This window comes from Coregonus lavaretus (genome assembly GCF_964263955.1).
Source record: "Coregonus lavaretus genome assembly, chromosome: 10".
NCBI classification, from domain to species: Eukaryota; Metazoa; Chordata; class Actinopteri; order Salmoniformes; family Salmonidae; genus Coregonus; species Coregonus lavaretus.
The window spans coordinates 2,869,622-2,887,100 of NC_139997.1; the positions used below are offsets into that span (position 1 = coordinate 2,869,622).

The following is a 17,479-nucleotide window of genomic DNA, read 5'->3' on the forward strand; positions in this document are numbered from 1 at the left end:
CCTCATAATGAATGAAACTTAATCAAGAATTAATGACACAGTTGATCCTTTATTAATTATCTCATTGCATTTGACACACATGAGCTGCCTGCATGTCACCAGTCGGTGTATACGTCCCAAATGGCGCCCCCATTGTGTATACTGCACTACGTTTGACCAGGCCGAAAGCACTAAGTAGGGAATAGGGTTACCATTAGGGACGCATCCAGTGTATGCATTCATACACTCTATTTTCTTGTTAATCCATTTTCCGGCGGTGTCACTCAACTCTGACAGCCCACATGGCACCGCGTTGGAACGGTCTGATTACCTAGCACTGCTCCAGCGCTCTTAAAGAATCAGGGCCGTGTGCCAAATGTCACCCTATTCCCTATGTAGAGCACTACTTTAGACCAGGGCCCATAGGGGTTCTGTTCAAAAGTAGTGCACTATAGAGAGAATAGGGTGACATTTGGGACTCAGCCACAGTCCCCTCAATCTGCAGATTCAATTAGTCACGAAGACAGTCCCCTGGGACCCGCAGCAGCAGCTCTCGTTCCATTGGATGGCTCCCTTTAGAACATTGCCTATTCACTTGTTCCATTGGCTGCCTCCCCAGGAACATTTCCTACGCTACATTACCTGCAGAAAGTGGACCGATTCCCCTGTATCCTCCAGAAAGCAGTCTACACTACATTACCTGCAGATAGGGTCCTATTCCCCTGTATCCTCCAGAAAGCAGTCTACGCTACATTACCTGCAGATAGGGTCCTATTCCCCTGTATCCTCCAGAAAGCAGTATACGCTGCATTACCTGCAGATAGGGTCCTATTCCCCTGTATCCTCCAGAAAGCAGTATACGCTGCATTACCTGCAGATAGGGCCCTATTCCCCTGTATCCTCCAGAAAGCAGTCTACGCTACATTACCTGCAGATAGGGTCCTATTCCCCTATATCCTCCAGAACACAAACTACCTACCTGCAGAGGGGCTGTATTCCCCCATAGAAATATAATTACTAAAACAGCAAGTGGCTGCCTCCCCAGGACATTTTCTACAGTACCTGCCTGCAGATAGGAGACTTATTAATATACAGGACCTGTTTGTATTAAGTGTCGGAGAGTAGGAGTGGCTTGAACAATCACACTGAATAAAATTATATGAGAGGATGGATAGATACAGACCCTGCTCTGTTGTGATTCCTGATAGATCTATACAAACTGACTTCTGTTTCATCATACATTTTACATTTACATTTACGTCATTTAGCAGACGCTCTTATCCAGAGCGACATACAAATTGGTGCATTCACCTTATGATAGCCAGTGGGACAACCACCTTACAATATTTTTTTATTTTTTTATTTTTTTGGGGTGGGGTAAGGGGGGGTAGAAGGATTACTTTATCCTATCCCAGGTATTCCTTAAAGAGGTGGGTTTCAAGTGTCTCCGGAAGGTGGTGAGTGACTCCGCTGTCCTGGCATCATGAGGGAGCTTGTTCCACCACTGGGGTGCCAGAGCAGCGAACATTTTTGACTGGGCTGAGCGGGAACTGTGCTTCCGCAGCGGTAGAGGGGCCAGCAGGCCAGAGGTGGATGAACGCAATGCCCTCGTTTGGGTTTAGGGACTGATCAGAGCCTGAAGGTACGGAGGTGCCGTTCCCCTCAAAGCTCCGTAGGCAAGCACCATGGTCTTGTAGCAGATGCGAGCTTCAACTGGAAGCCAGTGGAGTGTGTGGAGGAGCGGGGTGACGTGAGAGAACTTGGGAAGGTTGAACACCAGATGGGCTGCGGCGTTTTGGATGAGTTGTAGGGGTTTAATGGCACAGGCAGGGAGCCCAGCCAACAGCGAGTTGCAGTAATCCAGACGGGAGATGACAAGTGCCTGGATTAGGACCTGTGCCGCTTCCTGTGTAAGGCAGGGTCGTACTCTCCGAATGTTGTAGAGCATGAACCTACAGGATCGGGTCACCGCCTTGATGTTAGCGGAGAACGACAGGGTGTTGTCCAGGGTCACGCCAAGGCTCTTTGCACTCTAGGAGGAGGACACAACGGAATTGTCAACCGTGATGGCGAGATCATGGAATGGGCAGTCCTTCCCCGGGAGGAAGAGCAGCTCCGTCTTGCCGAGGTTCAGCTTGAGGTGGTGATCCGTCATCCACACTGATATGTCTGCCAGACATGCAGAGATGCGATTCGCCACCTGGTTATCAGAAGGGGGAAAGGAGAAGATTAATTGTGTGTCGTCTGCGTAGCAATGATAGGAGAGGCCATGTGAGGATATGACAGAGCCAAGTGACTTGGTGTATAGCGAGAATAGGAGAGGGCCTAGAACTGAGCCCTGGGGGACACCAGTGGGGAGAGCACGTGGTGTGGAGACAGATTCTCGCCATGCCACCTGGTAGGAGCGACCTGTCAAGTAGGACGCAATCCAAGAGTGAGCTGCGCCGGAGATGCCCAACTCGGAGCGGGTGGAGAGGAGGATCTGATGGTTCACAGTATCAAAGGCTGTGATAGAGGTCCTGGATGGCAATTTTTTGAGGATCTGAGGACCCATGCCAAATCTTTTCAGTCTCCTGAGGGGGAATAGGCTTTGTCGTGCCCTCTTCACGACTGTCTTGGTGTGTTTGGACCATGATAGTTCGTTGGTGATGTGGACACCAAGGAACTTGAAGCTCTCAACCTGTTCCACTACAGCCCCGTCGATGAGAATGGGGGCGTGCTCAGTCCTCTTTTTTTCCCTGTAGTCCACAATCATCTCCTTTGTCTTGGTCACGTTGAGGGAGAGGTTGTTGTCCTGGCACCACACGGCCAGGTCTCTGACCTCCTCCCTATAGGCTGTCTCATCATTGTCGGTGATCAGGCCTACCACTGTTGTGTCGTCGGCAAACTTAATGATGGTGTTGGAGTCGTGCCTGGCCATGCAGTCATGGGTGAACAGAGAGTACAGGAGGGGACTGAGCATGCACCCCTGAGGGGCCCCCGTGTTGAGGATCAGTGTGGCAGATGTGTTGTTACCTACCCTTACCACCTGGGGGCGGCCCGTCAGGAAGTCCAGGATCCATTTGCAGAGGGAGGTGTTTAGTCCCAGGATCCTTAGCTTAGTGATGAGCTTAGAGGGCACTATGGTGTTGAATGCTGAGCTGTAGTCAATGAATAGCATTCTCACGTAGGTGTTCCTCTTGTCCAGGTGGGAAAGGGCAGTGTGGAGTGCAATAGAGATTGCATCATCTGTGGATCTGTTGGGGCGGTATGCAAATTGGAGTGGGTCTAGGGTTTCTGGGATAATGCTGTTGATGTGAGCCATGACCAGCCTTTCAAAGCACTTAATGGCTACAGACGTCAGTGCTACGGGTCGGTAGTCATTTAGGCAGGTTATCTTAGAGTCCTTGGGCACGGGGACTATGGTGGTCTGCTTGAAACATGTTGGTATTACAGACTCAGTCAGAGACATGTTGAAAATGTCAGTGAAGACACTTGCCAGTTGGTCAGCACATGCTCGGAGTACACGTCCTGGTAATCCGTCTGGCCCTGCGGCCTTGTGAATGTTGACCTGCTTAAAAGTCTTACTCACATCGGCTATGGAGAGCGTGATCACATAGTCATCCGGAACAGCTGGTGCTCTCATGCATGCTTCAGTGTTGCTTGCCTCGAAGCGAGCATAGAAGTGGTTTAGCTCGTCTGGTAGGCTTGTGTCACTGGGCAGCTCGCGGCTGTGCTTCCCTTTGTAGTCTGTAATAGTTTTCAAGCCCTGCCACATCCGACGAGCATCAGAGCCAGTGTAGTACGATTCAATCTTAGTCCTGTATTGACTCTTTGCCTGTTTGATGGTTCGTCGGAGGTCATAGCGGGATTTCTTATAAGCGTCCGGGTTAGAGTCCCGTTCCTTGAAAGCGGCAGCTCTACCCTTTAGCTCAGTGCGGATGTTTCCTGTAATCCATGACTTCTGGTTGGGGTATGTACGTACGGTCACTGTGGGGACGACATCATCGATGCACTTATTGATGAAGCCAGTGACTGATGTGGTGTACTCCTCAATGCTGTCTGAAGAATCCCGGAACATGTTCCAGTCTGTGCTAGCAAAACAGTCCTGTAGCTTAGCATCTGCGTCATCTGACCACTTTTTTATTAACCGAGTCACTGGTGCTTCCTGCTTTAGTTTTTGCTTATAAGCAGGAATCAGGAGGATAGAGTTATGGTCAGATTTGCCAAATGGAGGGCGAGGGAGAGCTTTGTATGCGTCTCTGTGTGTGGAGTAAAGGTGGTCTAGAGTTTTCTTTCCTCTGGTTGCACATTTAACATGCTGGTAGAAATTAGGTAGAATGGATTTAAGTTTCCCTGCATTAAAGTCCCCGGCCACTAGGAGCGCTGCATCTGGATGAGCGTTTTCCTGTTGATTTATGGCCTTGTACAACTCATTCAGTGCAATCTTAATGCCAGCATTGGTTTGTGGTGGTAAATAGACAGCTATGAAAAATATAGATGAAAACTCTCTTGGTAAATAGTGTGGTCTACAGCTTATCATAAGATACTCTACCTCAGGTGAGCAAAACCTCGAGACTTCCTTAGTATTTGATTTTGTGCACCAGCTGTTGTTTACAAATATACACAGACCGCCACCCCTTGTCTTACCGGAGTCAGCCGTTTTATCCTGCCGATGTAGCGTATAGCCCGCTAGCTGTATGTTATCATTGTCGTCGTTCAGCCACGACTCGGTGAAACATAGGATATTACAGTTTTTAATGTCCCGTTGGTAGGATAACCGTAATCTTAGGTCATCCAATTTGTTATCCAATGATTGAAGATTGGCTAATAGGATTGATGGAAGAGACAGTTTACTCGCTCGCCGTCGGATCCTTACAAGGCACCCCGATCTACGTCCACGATATCTCCGTCTCTTCCTCACGCGAATGACAGGGTTTTGGGCCTTGTCGGGTGTCTGTATGATATCCTTCGCGGCCGCCTCGTTGAAGAAAAAATCTTCGTCCAATACGAGGTGAGTAATCGCTGTCCTGATATCCAGAAGCTCTTTTTAGTTATAAGAGACGATGGCAGAAACATTATGTACAAAATAAATTACAAATAGCGCGGAAAAACACACATAATAGTACAAATGGTTAGAGGGCTGTAAAACGGCAGCCATCTTATCCGGCGCTGTTCAGGGCTGTCTCTCTCTCTGTCTCTCTCTCTCTCTCTCTACTATTTAGTTTGGAGTCATTTGCCTCTTTCATGTTGTCTCTTATTTGGATCAGAGTCTTTGACTGACTGGAAACAGACGTTGCAGTAGTTCCCTTCCCTCTTGCTGGTTCTCCCGGGAGAAGTCGTGGGCTACGAGAGAAAGTTGCTAACACAAAGGAGGATCAGAGAGGGGCTTGTTTGCTAGGCTACTGAACCTCACCTTTAATTGGATCTAAAACTAGAAGCTACTCTAGGCTACTGAACCTCACCTTCAATTGGATCTAAAACTGGAAGCTACAAGGCTTTGGTGGTATACCGTATATGTGAATCGTTTCAGGAAACTAGGCGTATGTCGCGCGTCACTACTTCACAGGAGAGGCATTTAAACGTAAACCTTTTTTAAAATCAAAATGCGTTTTTTTGGCAGAAATGCCTTCTGGAACATGTGAACTTTCATGTGCCTTAATAACAAACTTGTATGCCATCTGTAAATACGAACATAGTTGTTAAATTACGAGCCTAGTTGGTTTAGCCATGGAAGAAGAGAGGAACCTTCCTGCTAGCTATGATTGGCTGAGATAATTGGTGGGCTGGATATGCCGAGAGATGAGTTCGGATTTGTCTGCCATGTTGCACGCTTCTGTCTATAACATGAGCTGGTCAGTATGTGTAGGTAATCCTTTCTAACGCAGCTTTTTTTTTAAAGATATCACGTAGTAGAACTGCAAAAGTGTTGCTCTCCACGGTCTGGAGGACCGAGTTTTGAAATCAGTGGAATGCCCGGTGGTATTAGAGTATGATAGCTAAGGAGATGGAGAAGATTCTGGCGTTTGATTGCAAATATGCAGAGGGGAGTCGAAAAGAAAACACACAGAAGGCTGTGATATAAAACACCTGTCTCAAATTAAGGGTAACGATGGCATCAGTGACAGAGAGGGAGAAGTGTCCATCCATGTATACCAGTAAGATGGTCTAGCTAGCTACATTTTCAGATATTACACGTTTCAAAATTTTGTCAGAAATGTGTTTTCATTTCAAGTTAGCTAGCTAGCTAGCTACACATGTCTAAACAAAAGACTCCACTATGCAACTATTTCAATAGAATGTTCATGATGTCACTGCGACAACTGTCGATAGACGTAGGGTGCGTTTGTAAATTCACTCTGGCTATCTACTCCGATTTCAGAGCACTCTCGTCTGAGTGTGCCAGAGCGCAGAATAACTGATGAATTTACGAACGCTCAACACCCGTTGAATATGGCCGGTGTCAGTAAATGTCAGCAAAAAAAAAACATACTTAAATTGTTGCCAGCAGCACAGTTGCAGTCACCAACATAAAAACAGCCTAAGCAAGTTAGCCAGTTAGCTTGGGTCCTTGACTGCTGTTGTTAGGGTCAGAACGCTCGGATCAACCCTACTCCTCGGCCAGAGTGCTCTGAACGCTCCGAGAGCGAAACACTGCATTTGCGAACTCTGCATTTACAAACGGACAATCTGACAACACTCTGAGCTCACTCTGGCACTCCAGATTGAATTTTACGAACACACCCGTAGTATAAACCAGCCTTTAGTCTTGAAATCTTTGGTTGTTTAGTACATGGCATCACATGTGAATCCTTAAAGAGATGGGTGGGGCTAAAATAAGAGCTCTCCAGTAGGTGTACGAAAACATTCAAGGGACATTTTCTCAAAAGTGAGGTTACAAGTTTATCAACTTTCAAAGCAGAATAACTTTCCCATAGTTCCTCAACTGTAGTGTATGATATACCATTTTCTAGCTCTGAGTCTCTACTTTTATCCAATGTAAAAAACACAATTTCAAATGTTGCTACATAAGACGGAATCGAGCCGGTCGGTCACATATACCGTATACCTGGGTATTTGGAAATACCCACGGGATGGTTTTTCAATACCGTCAATACCGTCAAAACTATTTATTCAGCGTTTTTTAAATAGATTGTAATATTTGTAGCTACTTTTTACGTTAATACCTGCAGTCAACTTGTGCAATACGTTAGGAGTTAAAGCAGGTTGCGTTCTTCATTTCACCTGTCACATTATTTCACATTATTAAGCTTACCGTAGTTCCCCAGAACAGTTGAACCAGTCACGTGTGTCACGATCGTCTAACAGAGATGAGGACCAAGGCGCAGCGTTGCAGGCAAACATACTCTTTATTTAGCGTCAAACGACCAAAACAACAAAACGATATCGTGACAGTTCACGGTCTAACACAAACCGACTGGAAACAAAATCCCACAAACACGAATGAAAAACAGACTGTATAAATATGGCTCCCAATCAGAGACAGCCAGCAACACCTGACACTCGTTGCCTCTGATTGGGAGCCACTCTGGCCAACATAGAAATAGCACCCATAGAAACAAAACACATTGACCTACACACCCTGGCTCAACATAACAGTGTCCCCAGAGCCAGGGCGTGACAACGTGTTTGTTTGTAAACAGCACAACAGGAGAAAGCGGGAGCTGGTGAGCTGTGTATATGGTTCAACTTGCTAGTTATCTCAGTGAGTGGCTGAATTAATAAGGAGACAGGGCATCAATCTGCTGCGTTGAAAAGTCAAAGCCCTTTGGATGAGTTATCTGTACAGCTGCCACTTGCTATCTTCATTTCCTTGCATTTTTTCTCCGGTCCATTCTCGGCCCCTCAGTCTGCTCCTCCCCCCTCTTTTCCAAGCAGAGAAGGCAGGCCCGTTGCCCTAGCGACTCCAGACTCCACACAGACACAGGTGCTCCAGAACCAGTACTGTTCTTCCTTCAGACAAGCATGCGTCAAAACATTGTTTATTTGCACATTCGCTTGTAAATGTCCAAACTCACCAAAAATGACATTCGGTAGCTACTTACTATCTATACTTGTATAACTTTATGAGCTGGATTGCCTGTCTTGCAATTCGTTTATTTTTATGGAAATGAACTAGTACTTGTGCTCATTTGGTTAGCATTCTGGTAATAGATGCCCAATGGGCTTTTTTATAATATCTTGTTTTATTTGTGTACTAAGACGGTAATACCATAAATCCCGGGATGAGAGAAGGATTTTATGACGATATGAAAATCTGGATATCGCCCAACCCTAGAAGCCATGCTCGGCTACTAAAGATCAGTTTTTAATATGAACCGTCTATCTCGATTTTCAATTAGACCTGTTGATTAACCGTGATTAGCTGTCTAACATCAAGCTATTGATTTAAGTGTTAACTGTTGACCGTGGGATTATGACTGTGCGCTGTGGTAATTCTCATGGATTGAAGTGGCCCAGCCTTTTATGAACCCTCACCAGCTTGAAGTATTTACAATGCAGCCCACGGATGTTTGGTCTGTTGGCTGTGATGTGTCAGTGGGGTAATGTGGAGAGAGGAGGGCAAACTGCACATCGCTCAGACAGACTTTTCACTTAGAGTTTTTGTCATGTACTACTAAGGGCATCAAAGGCAGGCTAAGAGGAGCAGTGATCAGGGGGGAAAAGCGCTGTGATCGCTGAAAGTTTGTGTGTTTTTCTTCCTGATGTGAACAAGGTGGGTACAGGGAGCGGTGGAGGTGCTCTTCCACACCCCATATCTGCAATCCTCAGCAGTACTCAGGCAAAGACATTGGCATTCGTGGAGCATACTGGGCATACAGAGCCTAGCCCACTCTACTCCATCTCTACTCCATCTCTACTCCATCTCTACTCCATCTCTACTCCATCTCTACTCCATCTCTACTCCATCTATACTCCATCTCTACTCCATCTCTACTCCATCTCTACTCCATCTCTACTCCATCTCTACTCCATCTTTAATCCATCTCTACTCCATCTCTACTCCATCTCTACTCCATCTCTAATCCATCTCTACTCCATCTCTACTCCATCTCTACTTCATCTCTACTCCATCTCTAATCCATATCTACTCCATCTCTACTCCATCTCTACTCCATCTCTAATCCATCTCTACTCCATCTTTAATCCATCTCTACTCCATCTCTACTCTATCTCTACTCCATCTCTACTCCATCTCTACTCCATCTCTCACACTGAGATCAGAGCCTAGCCCTCTCTACTCCATCTCTAATCCATCTCTACTCCATCTCTACTCCATCTCTAATCCATCTCTACTCCATCTCTACTCCATCTCTCTGTCACTGAGATCAGAGCCTAGCCCACTACTCTCTCTTATCTCTCTCTTTGTCATTCTCTCCATCTCTCCATCTCTCTCTCTCGGTCACTCTCCATTCAGAGCAAGGTGCCAAATGGAGCCTTGGGGTCTCCTTTTACTCCCAGCTCCTCTCAGCTCCTCTCAGCTCCTCCCAGCCCCTCCCAGCTCCTCTCAGCTCCTGTCAGCTCCTCCTAGCCCCTCCCAGCTCCTCTCAGCTCCTCTCAGCTCATCTCAGCTCCTCCCAGCTCCTCTCAGCTTCTCTCAGCTCCTCCCAGCCCCTACCAGCTCCTCTCAGCTCCTCCCAGCCCCTCTCAACTCCTCTCAGCTCCTCTCAGCTCCTCCCAACTCCTTTCAGCTCCTCTCAGCTACTTTCAGCTCCTCCCAGCTCCTCTCAGCCCCTCCCAGCTTCTCCCAGCCCCTCCCAGCTCCTCTTAGCCGCTCCCAGCTCCTCTCAGCACCTCCTAGTTCCTCCCAGCTCCTCTCAGCTCCTCTCAGCCCCCAGGACTCTCTTATAGGTCCTGATCATCTCATCGTATTACATTCAGTGCAGAGATGAGAGGGTCAAGAAGGCAGCAGTAAGGTATCTTCTGTCAGATCCCATTAGCGGTGGCTTTGCTGAATGTTTCAAATGAGCCCCAAGAGCAGCCTTTTCTATCTCCTGCTTAATTAATGCTCCTTGTGCTGTCATAACCAAACCACTGGGCCGGCCGGCTGCAGCCACTGCCGCCTCTCTCTCTCTCTCTCTCTCTCTCTCTTTACTGCCGGCTGGCTTCCCCTTTCTCTCTCCAGGGTAATTCATGACCTTTCCCCTCGCACACGTCGCCAGTCCACACACCATTCGCTCGTCCCACCACGGCGGCTCCATGCCGTTCTAGTGGTTCAGGTCCCAATGCACGTCTACCCGGCTGGCCTCACACATGCCATGCCACCACCAACCTCCTCAGTACCCAACACCGCCCGTGGACTGTGTGCTGCCAGAACCATGCTCACTACACCTCTCCAGTCAATGAGCTGAATAGTCTAATCTGCAAAACCTGGAATTATGGCGACCTGTTTTGTAAATCCTATCTTTGATACTATCGAGCTGTTGCTGATAACTGATAACAATAGGAATAATAATAATAATAACTGGGTGTAAATACTTTACAGTTGAAATGTAATAGTACTTCTTGCTTAAAGGGATATATTCTGGCAATTCAGTTTTTTCTACTTCCCCAGAGTCAGATGAACTCATGGATAACGTTTTTATGTCTCTGAGTGCAGTGTGAAGGAAGTTAGAGGTAGTTTTGCGAGCCAATGCTAACTAGCGTTAGCGCAATGACTGGAAGTCTATGGGTACGCTAGCAAATTACCTTAAACTTCCTTCACAGAATATCACACTATCCCTTTAACACCGTCATGATTCACAAAACCAGAAGCAGTTAAAACAATTGCTGTTAGCAGGTGATGGCAATTATTTTCATGATCAACAATAGCTGTTTAAAGTCAAGTGGTGTAGTGGTCTAAGGCACTGCATCGCGGTGCTAGCTGTGCCACTAGAGATCCTGGTTCGAATCCAGGCTCTGTCGTAGCCGGCCGCGACCGGGAGACCCATGGGGCTGCGCACAATTGGTAGGGGAGGGAATGGCCGGCAGGGATGTAGCTCAGTTGGTAGAGCATGGAGTTTGCAACGCCAGGGTTGTGGGTTCGATTCCCACTGGGGGCCAGTATGAAAAATAAAAAAATAATGTATGCACTCACTAACTGTAAGTCGCTCTGGATAAGAGCATCTGCTAAATGACTAAAATGTAAATGTGGCCTCTACCTCTGAGTGATTAGTGAACTGTCATGATGGATGAGGTCTGTAGAAAGGTCAGTCTTGTTACCTGTCAATCATGTTACCTAATCAGGTCACTCTAAAGATTCTAAAGGGGTCGTTTCCATCCTGCGTGCCCATTGGCCGGGCTGGAGAGTCCCTGTCGTAGATAAGCCCAATGGAGTCTCTTTAATGCCACCATTTCCTTTGTTCTCAAATGATCTCAGACTAGGGATTCGTCCCCAATGGCAACCTTTTCCCTATGTAGTGCACTACTTTTGAATTTAGCCATATTGGCCCTGGTCAAAAGTAGTGCAATTTGGGACACAGCCACTACATCCACCCCTAGTCAAAGAGGAACAGTTCTCTGTTTCCTTCCTTCCTCTGACTAATTCAACCATTTACCCTTTTCCACAGGATATGTACTTCAATTACTTAAATGGGGAGCAATTTGATGATTCATGTCCAGTGCTCTCCAGTGGAATGACAGATTGGCCCCCCCCCCTGTAGCTCAGTTGGTAGAGCATGGCGCTTGCAATGCAAGGGCTGTGGGTTCGTTTCCCACGGTGGGCCAAGCTCTACCTGTTAGTTAGTCTACTTTATCACAATAGGACTGCAATAGGCCTTGACTCATCCACGTCTGTTACACATGCTGTAAAGGTGTTTTGTATTTTCAAGACTCATGTTTTGCTTTTGTTTCTCCCACACAGTGCCAAGTGGTCCTCCGCAGAACATCTCCTTGGAAGTAGTCCTGTCAAGAGTGAGTACATGCGTTTTGTGATTTAAGATGTATAATGTGTGTAAGTATATATAATTTGCCATCTAAAATGTCAACCCTTTAAGTAGATTGTACCATCAGAATTTTTTTGTTTTTGTTGGTCTGACGAATTTGGCTGTTGGCCTTTCAAAAGTTGACTTCACTCTGAGACCCACAGGAGCTCTATTTGTATTGACAGAAATAGCTCTGCTTCCCCTTCCAGTTAGTTCACTCCCTCTGTATGAACCTGAACGCTTGATTAAACACATTGCTAGAATCCAGAATGAGCTGCTGTGCTACAGACAGCCTGTTTATGCCAGAGTGGATCCCTGGAGTAGCAGAAGGATTTAGTACAGGCCAAAAGTTGTGTTGTGTTTTCAGAAAAACAGCTTGCAGTGGCCCCTACAGGCTTCAGTGGCTGGGGCCCTAAGTGCTCCCATTTGGCTCCTGCGCGTTGGCTCTCTTCTGCTCTACTCTGCTCTCCCTCCTGCTATTTGAGGCACAAAGTGGTAGGAGGGTTTTAGGAAAAACGTGGAAGAACAGAGGAAAGTGCATGACAGATCTTGGTCCACAAAATATGTCCAAGCCTAGAAGATCCAGCCTTGGACATATTCTGCTAATCCTTTTCTTATCTCTGTGTTTTACCTGGATACTAGTTTATTTCAACATTTTACAGTAGAAACCCGGAGAGATAGAACCTCCGTTCAAAAACAGAAGTGTCGGTCTGAGACAGAATTATTCACGCCAGTCTTCCGATAGTACTTTCTGTAAAAGAGCAGCAGTTTGTCAGTGAATAGCCAGTCAAGGACCGCTCACCTCAGCATGGCTTTGAAGCTGAAGGAAGATGGATATTTTTCTATTGATGGATAGAAACTGGAGAAGAACATATAAATGAAATGTGATACTAGCTGCGACGGCACCAGCTAGCTTAGACTAGGGGAATAAAGAGTCACCTTTAGAAGATAAAACCTTGGGCCATATGAGGAGGTCATGGCATCTCTCTGACCCGTCAGGGTAGAAATTGAATCTACTCTAACACCTTGTGGTGATGGAAGAATGGATTAAAAACTGGATTATAGTCATTCTTCAGAGCGATCCGGTCACGTTGGATTGAATGTTATAGTATACGTCCCAAATGGCACCCTATTCCCTATATCGGGCTCTGGTCAAAAGTAGTGCACTACATAGGGAATAGGGGGTGCCATTTGGGATGCACTTTAGTAAACCACTGAACAATTTCGACAGGAGAGACAGGGTAAGTCTAAACAATAGTTATTGGCATTTCATAACAGAATGACGGCTTGATGCTTTAAATAGAAAAGTCATTTTAGGAACGTTTGTGGGGGCTAGTGGCTAACTGCATGAATAAGAGAGAGATTGTCCCGGACCTGCTGTTTTCGATTCTCTCTCTCTCTCTCTCTCTCTCTCTCTCTCTCTCTCTCTCTCTCTCTCTCTCTCTCTCTCTCTCTCTCTCTCTCTCTCTCTCTCTCTCTCTCTCTCTCTCTCTCTCTCTCTCTCTCTCTCTCTCTCTCTCTCTCTCTCTCTCTCTCTCTCTCTCTCTCTCTCTCTGTCTCTGTCTCTCTCTCTCTCTCTCTCTCTCTCTCTCTCTCTCTCTCTCTCTCTCTCTCTCTCTCTCTCTCTCTTTCTCTCTACCGCACCTGCTGTCTCAACCTCTGAATGCTCGGCTATGAAAAGCCAACTGACATGTACTCCTGAGGTGCTGACCTGTTGCAACCTCTACAACCTCTGTGATTATTATTTGACCCTGCTGGTCATCTATGAACGATTTAACATCTAGAAGAACAATCTGGCTTTAATGGCCATGTACTCTTATAATCTCCACCCGGCACAGCCAGAAGAGGACTGGCCACCACACAGAGCCTGGTTCCTCTCTAGGTTTCTTCCTAGGTTCCTGCCTTTCTAGGGAGTTTTTCCTAGCCACCATGCTTCTCCATCTGCATTGCTGCTGTTTGGGGTTTTAGGCTGGGTTTCTGTACAAGCACTTTGTGACCTCGGCTGGTGTAAAAATACATTTGATTTGATTACACAGTTTTAATCCAGTATGAATCATGATACTGAGAATAGAGGTTCTGTATAGATTGACCTGCTGTTAGACTAGAGGAGAGACTAGTGTTTACGTTATTCTCTCAGATTAAGAGATGTAATTTCTCCCTGAAGGAGTTGAGGTTGAATGGGAACAAGGGGAGGAGGAGCACGCACGCACGCACTCACACACACACGCACGCACGCACTCACGCATGCACGCACTCACACACACACACATGCACGCACTCACACACACACACGCATGCACGCACTCACACACGCACGCATGTACGCACGCACGCACTCACTCACTCACACACACACGCACTCACACACACACGCACTCAAACACACACACACGCACGCACTCAAACACACACACGCACGCACTCACACACACACGCACGCACGCACGCACTCACACAAACGCATGCACTCAAACACACACACACACGCACACACTCAAACACACACACACACACACACGCACGCACCCACACACACACACACACACGCACGCACACACTCACACACACACACAGAAAAATAAATACCCCAACTACTACGACGCCAAGGTCAAGACTCGCGGTCAAATGATGAAAACATCAGTATACTAAACATAATTATAATCGCCAAGTGGCCTTGATAAATAATGAAACTCAGCACAAAAAACGATAATGGCATTATAGGAGATATTTTTTGAGAGAAGCCTTACTTGAAATACAGACTAGATCTATGAGATAAAATCTGGTACTTACCGGTATTAAAGAGAATGAGGGTGAAGATCCTCAAGGTGTGGTGAAATAATTATTTCTTAAAGCGCTACAAATCTCAAATGAAAGAAAATACAATTTTATTTGTAATGTTTTATGTCACACGATTTTGGACAAATCTGTCAAGACAAAATCAAATCAAATCAAATTGTATTTGCCACATGCGCTGAATACAACAGGTGTAGACATTACAGTGAAATGCTTACTTACAGCCCTAAACCAACAATGCATTTATTTCTTAATAAAAAAGTTTAAAAAAACAACAACAACAAAAAGTGTTGAGAAAAGTGCAAGTAGTCCGGGTAGCCATGATTAGCTGTTCAGGATTCTTATGGCTTGGGGGTAGAAGCTGTTGAGAAGCATTTTGGACCTAGACTTGGCGCTCCGGTACCGCTTGCCGTGCGGTAGCAGACAGAGCAATCTATGACTAGGGTGGCTGGAGTCTTTGACAATTTATAGGGCCTTCCTCTGACACCGCCTGGTATAGAGGTCCTGGATGGCAGGAAGCTTGGCCCCAGGGATGTACTGGGCCTTACGCACTACCCTCTGTAGTGCCTTGCGGTCGGAGGCCGAGCAGTTGCCATATCAGGCGTTGATGCAACCAGTCAGGATGCTCTCGATGGTGCAGCTGTAGAACATTTTGAGGATCTGAGGACCCATGCCAAATATGGTCTCCTGAGAGGGAATAGGCTTTGTCGTGCCCTCTTCACGACTGTCTTGGTGTGTTTGGACCATGATAGTTCGTTAGTGATGTGGACACCAAGGAACTTGAAGCTCTCAACCTGTTTCACTACAGCCCCATCGATGAGAATAGGGTGATGCTCAGCCCTCTTTTTTTTTTCTGTAGTCCACAACCATCTCCTTTGTCTTGGTCATGTTGAGGGAGAGGTTGTTATCCTGGCACCACTCGGCCAGGTCTCTGACCTCCTCCCTATAGGCTGTCTCATCGTTGTCGGTGATCAGGCCTACCACTGTTGTGTCGTCGGCAAACTTAATGATGGTGTTGGAGTCGTGCCTGGCCATGCAGTCATGGGTGAACAGGGAGTACAGGAGGGGACTGTGCACGCACCCCTTAGAGGCCCCCTTGTTAAGGGTCAGCGTGGCGGATGTGTTGTTGCCTACCCTCACCACCTGGGTGAGTCCAGGATCCAGTTGCAGAGGAAGGTGTTTAGTCCCAGGGAGGAAGGTGTTTAGTCCCAGGATCCTTAGCTTAGTGATGAGCTTTGAGGGCACAATGGTGTTGAACGCTGAGCTGTAGTCAATGAATAGCATTCTCACGTAGGTGTTCCTCTTGTCCAGGTGGGAAAGGGCAGTGTGGAGTGCAATAGAGATTGCATCATCTGTGGATATGTTGGGGCGGTATGCAAATTGGAGTGGGTATAGGGTTTCTGGGATAATGGTGTTGATGTGAGCCATGACCAGCCTTTCAAAGCACTTCATGGCTACAATGTCAGTATTACGGGTCGGTAGTCATTTAGGCAGGTTATCTTAGTGTCCTTGGGCACAGGGACTATGGTGGTCTGCTTGAAACATTGGTATTACAGACTCAGTCAGGGACATGTTGAAAATGTAATCCTGGTAATCCGTCTGGCCCTGTGGCCTTGTGAATGTTGACCTGCTTAAAGGTTTTACTCACATCGGCTATGGAGAGCGTGATCATATAGTCATCCAGAACAGCTGATGCTCTCATGCATGCTTCAGTGTTGCTTGCCTCGAAGCGAGCATAGAAGTGGTTTAGCTCGTCTGGTAGGCTTGTGTCACTGGGCAGCTTGCGGCTGTGCTTCCCTTTGTAGTCTGTAATAGTTTTCAAGCCCTGCCACATCCGACGAGCATCAGAGCCAGTGTAGTACGATTAAATCTTAGTCCTGTATTGACTCTTTGCCTCTTTGATGGTTCGTCGGAGGGCATAGCGGGATTTCTTATAAGCGTCCGGATTAGAGTCCCGCTCCTTGAAAGTGGCAGCTCTACCCTTTAGCTCAGTGTGGATGTTGCCATGGCTTCTGGTTGGGGTATGTACGTACGGTCACTTTGGGGATGACGTCATCGATGCACTTATTGATGAAGCCGGTGACTGAGGTGATGTACTCCTCAATGCTATCTGAAGAATCCCGGAACATGTTCCAGTCTGTGCTAGCAAAACAGTCCTGTAGCTGAGCATCTGCGTCATCTGACCACTTTTTTATTAACCGAGTCACTGGTGCTTCCTGCTTTAGTTTTTGCTTATAAGCAGGAATCAGGAGGATAGAGTTATGGTCAGATTTGCCAAATGGAGGGCGAGGGAGAGCTTTGTATGTGTCTCTGTGTGTGGAGTAAAGGTGGTCTAGATTTTTTTTTTTCCTCTGGTTGCACATTTAACATGCTGGTAGAAATTAGGTAGAACGGATTTAAGTTTCCCTGCATTAAAGTCCCCGGCCACTAGGAGCGCTGCCTCTGGATGAGCGTTTTCCTGTTTAGTTATGGCCTTATACAGCTCATTCAGTGCAATCTTAATGCCAGCATCGGTTTATGGTGGTAAATAGACAGCTTTGAAAACCAATTGTTCCGAGACACCAAGACTACTCCATGGCTATTCTAAATATTACAAAGTTCCCATAGAGGAGTGGAATAATGGTACACCCAAAACTATCCATGGTAGGGACCCAATACTATCCATGGTAGGGGCCCTGCATTAAAGACCAAAATTGGTTAAAGAAAATTGTGATATATAAAAAAGTATACCAGTTTCATTTAAGGACCAACAAATTTACGGCTGTGCCATATAGATTGCAACATAGGTGGGAAGAGACTTTTGA

The 17,479-nt window shown here is 46.6% G+C and overlaps 1 protein-coding gene across 1 annotated transcript in view; it reads left to right on the forward strand.

Moving 5' to 3' along the window:
* The window catches only part of LOC311135794 (netrin receptor DCC-like), a gene marked incomplete at both ends in the record, with an annotated part of 433,415 nt that overhangs the window by 332,347 nt on the left and 83,589 nt on the right, over positions 1–17,479 (forward strand). The window contains 4 exons of the mRNA XM_084169836.1: positions 9,398–9,496; positions 9,672–9,848; positions 10,143–10,282; positions 11,790–11,871. Of these exons, the coding sequence (XP_084025962.1) occupies positions 9,398–9,496; positions 9,672–9,848; positions 10,143–10,282; positions 11,790–11,871 (498 nt within the window). The remainder of the gene's footprint in view (positions 1–9,397; positions 9,497–9,671; positions 9,849–10,142; positions 10,283–11,789; positions 11,872–17,479) is intronic.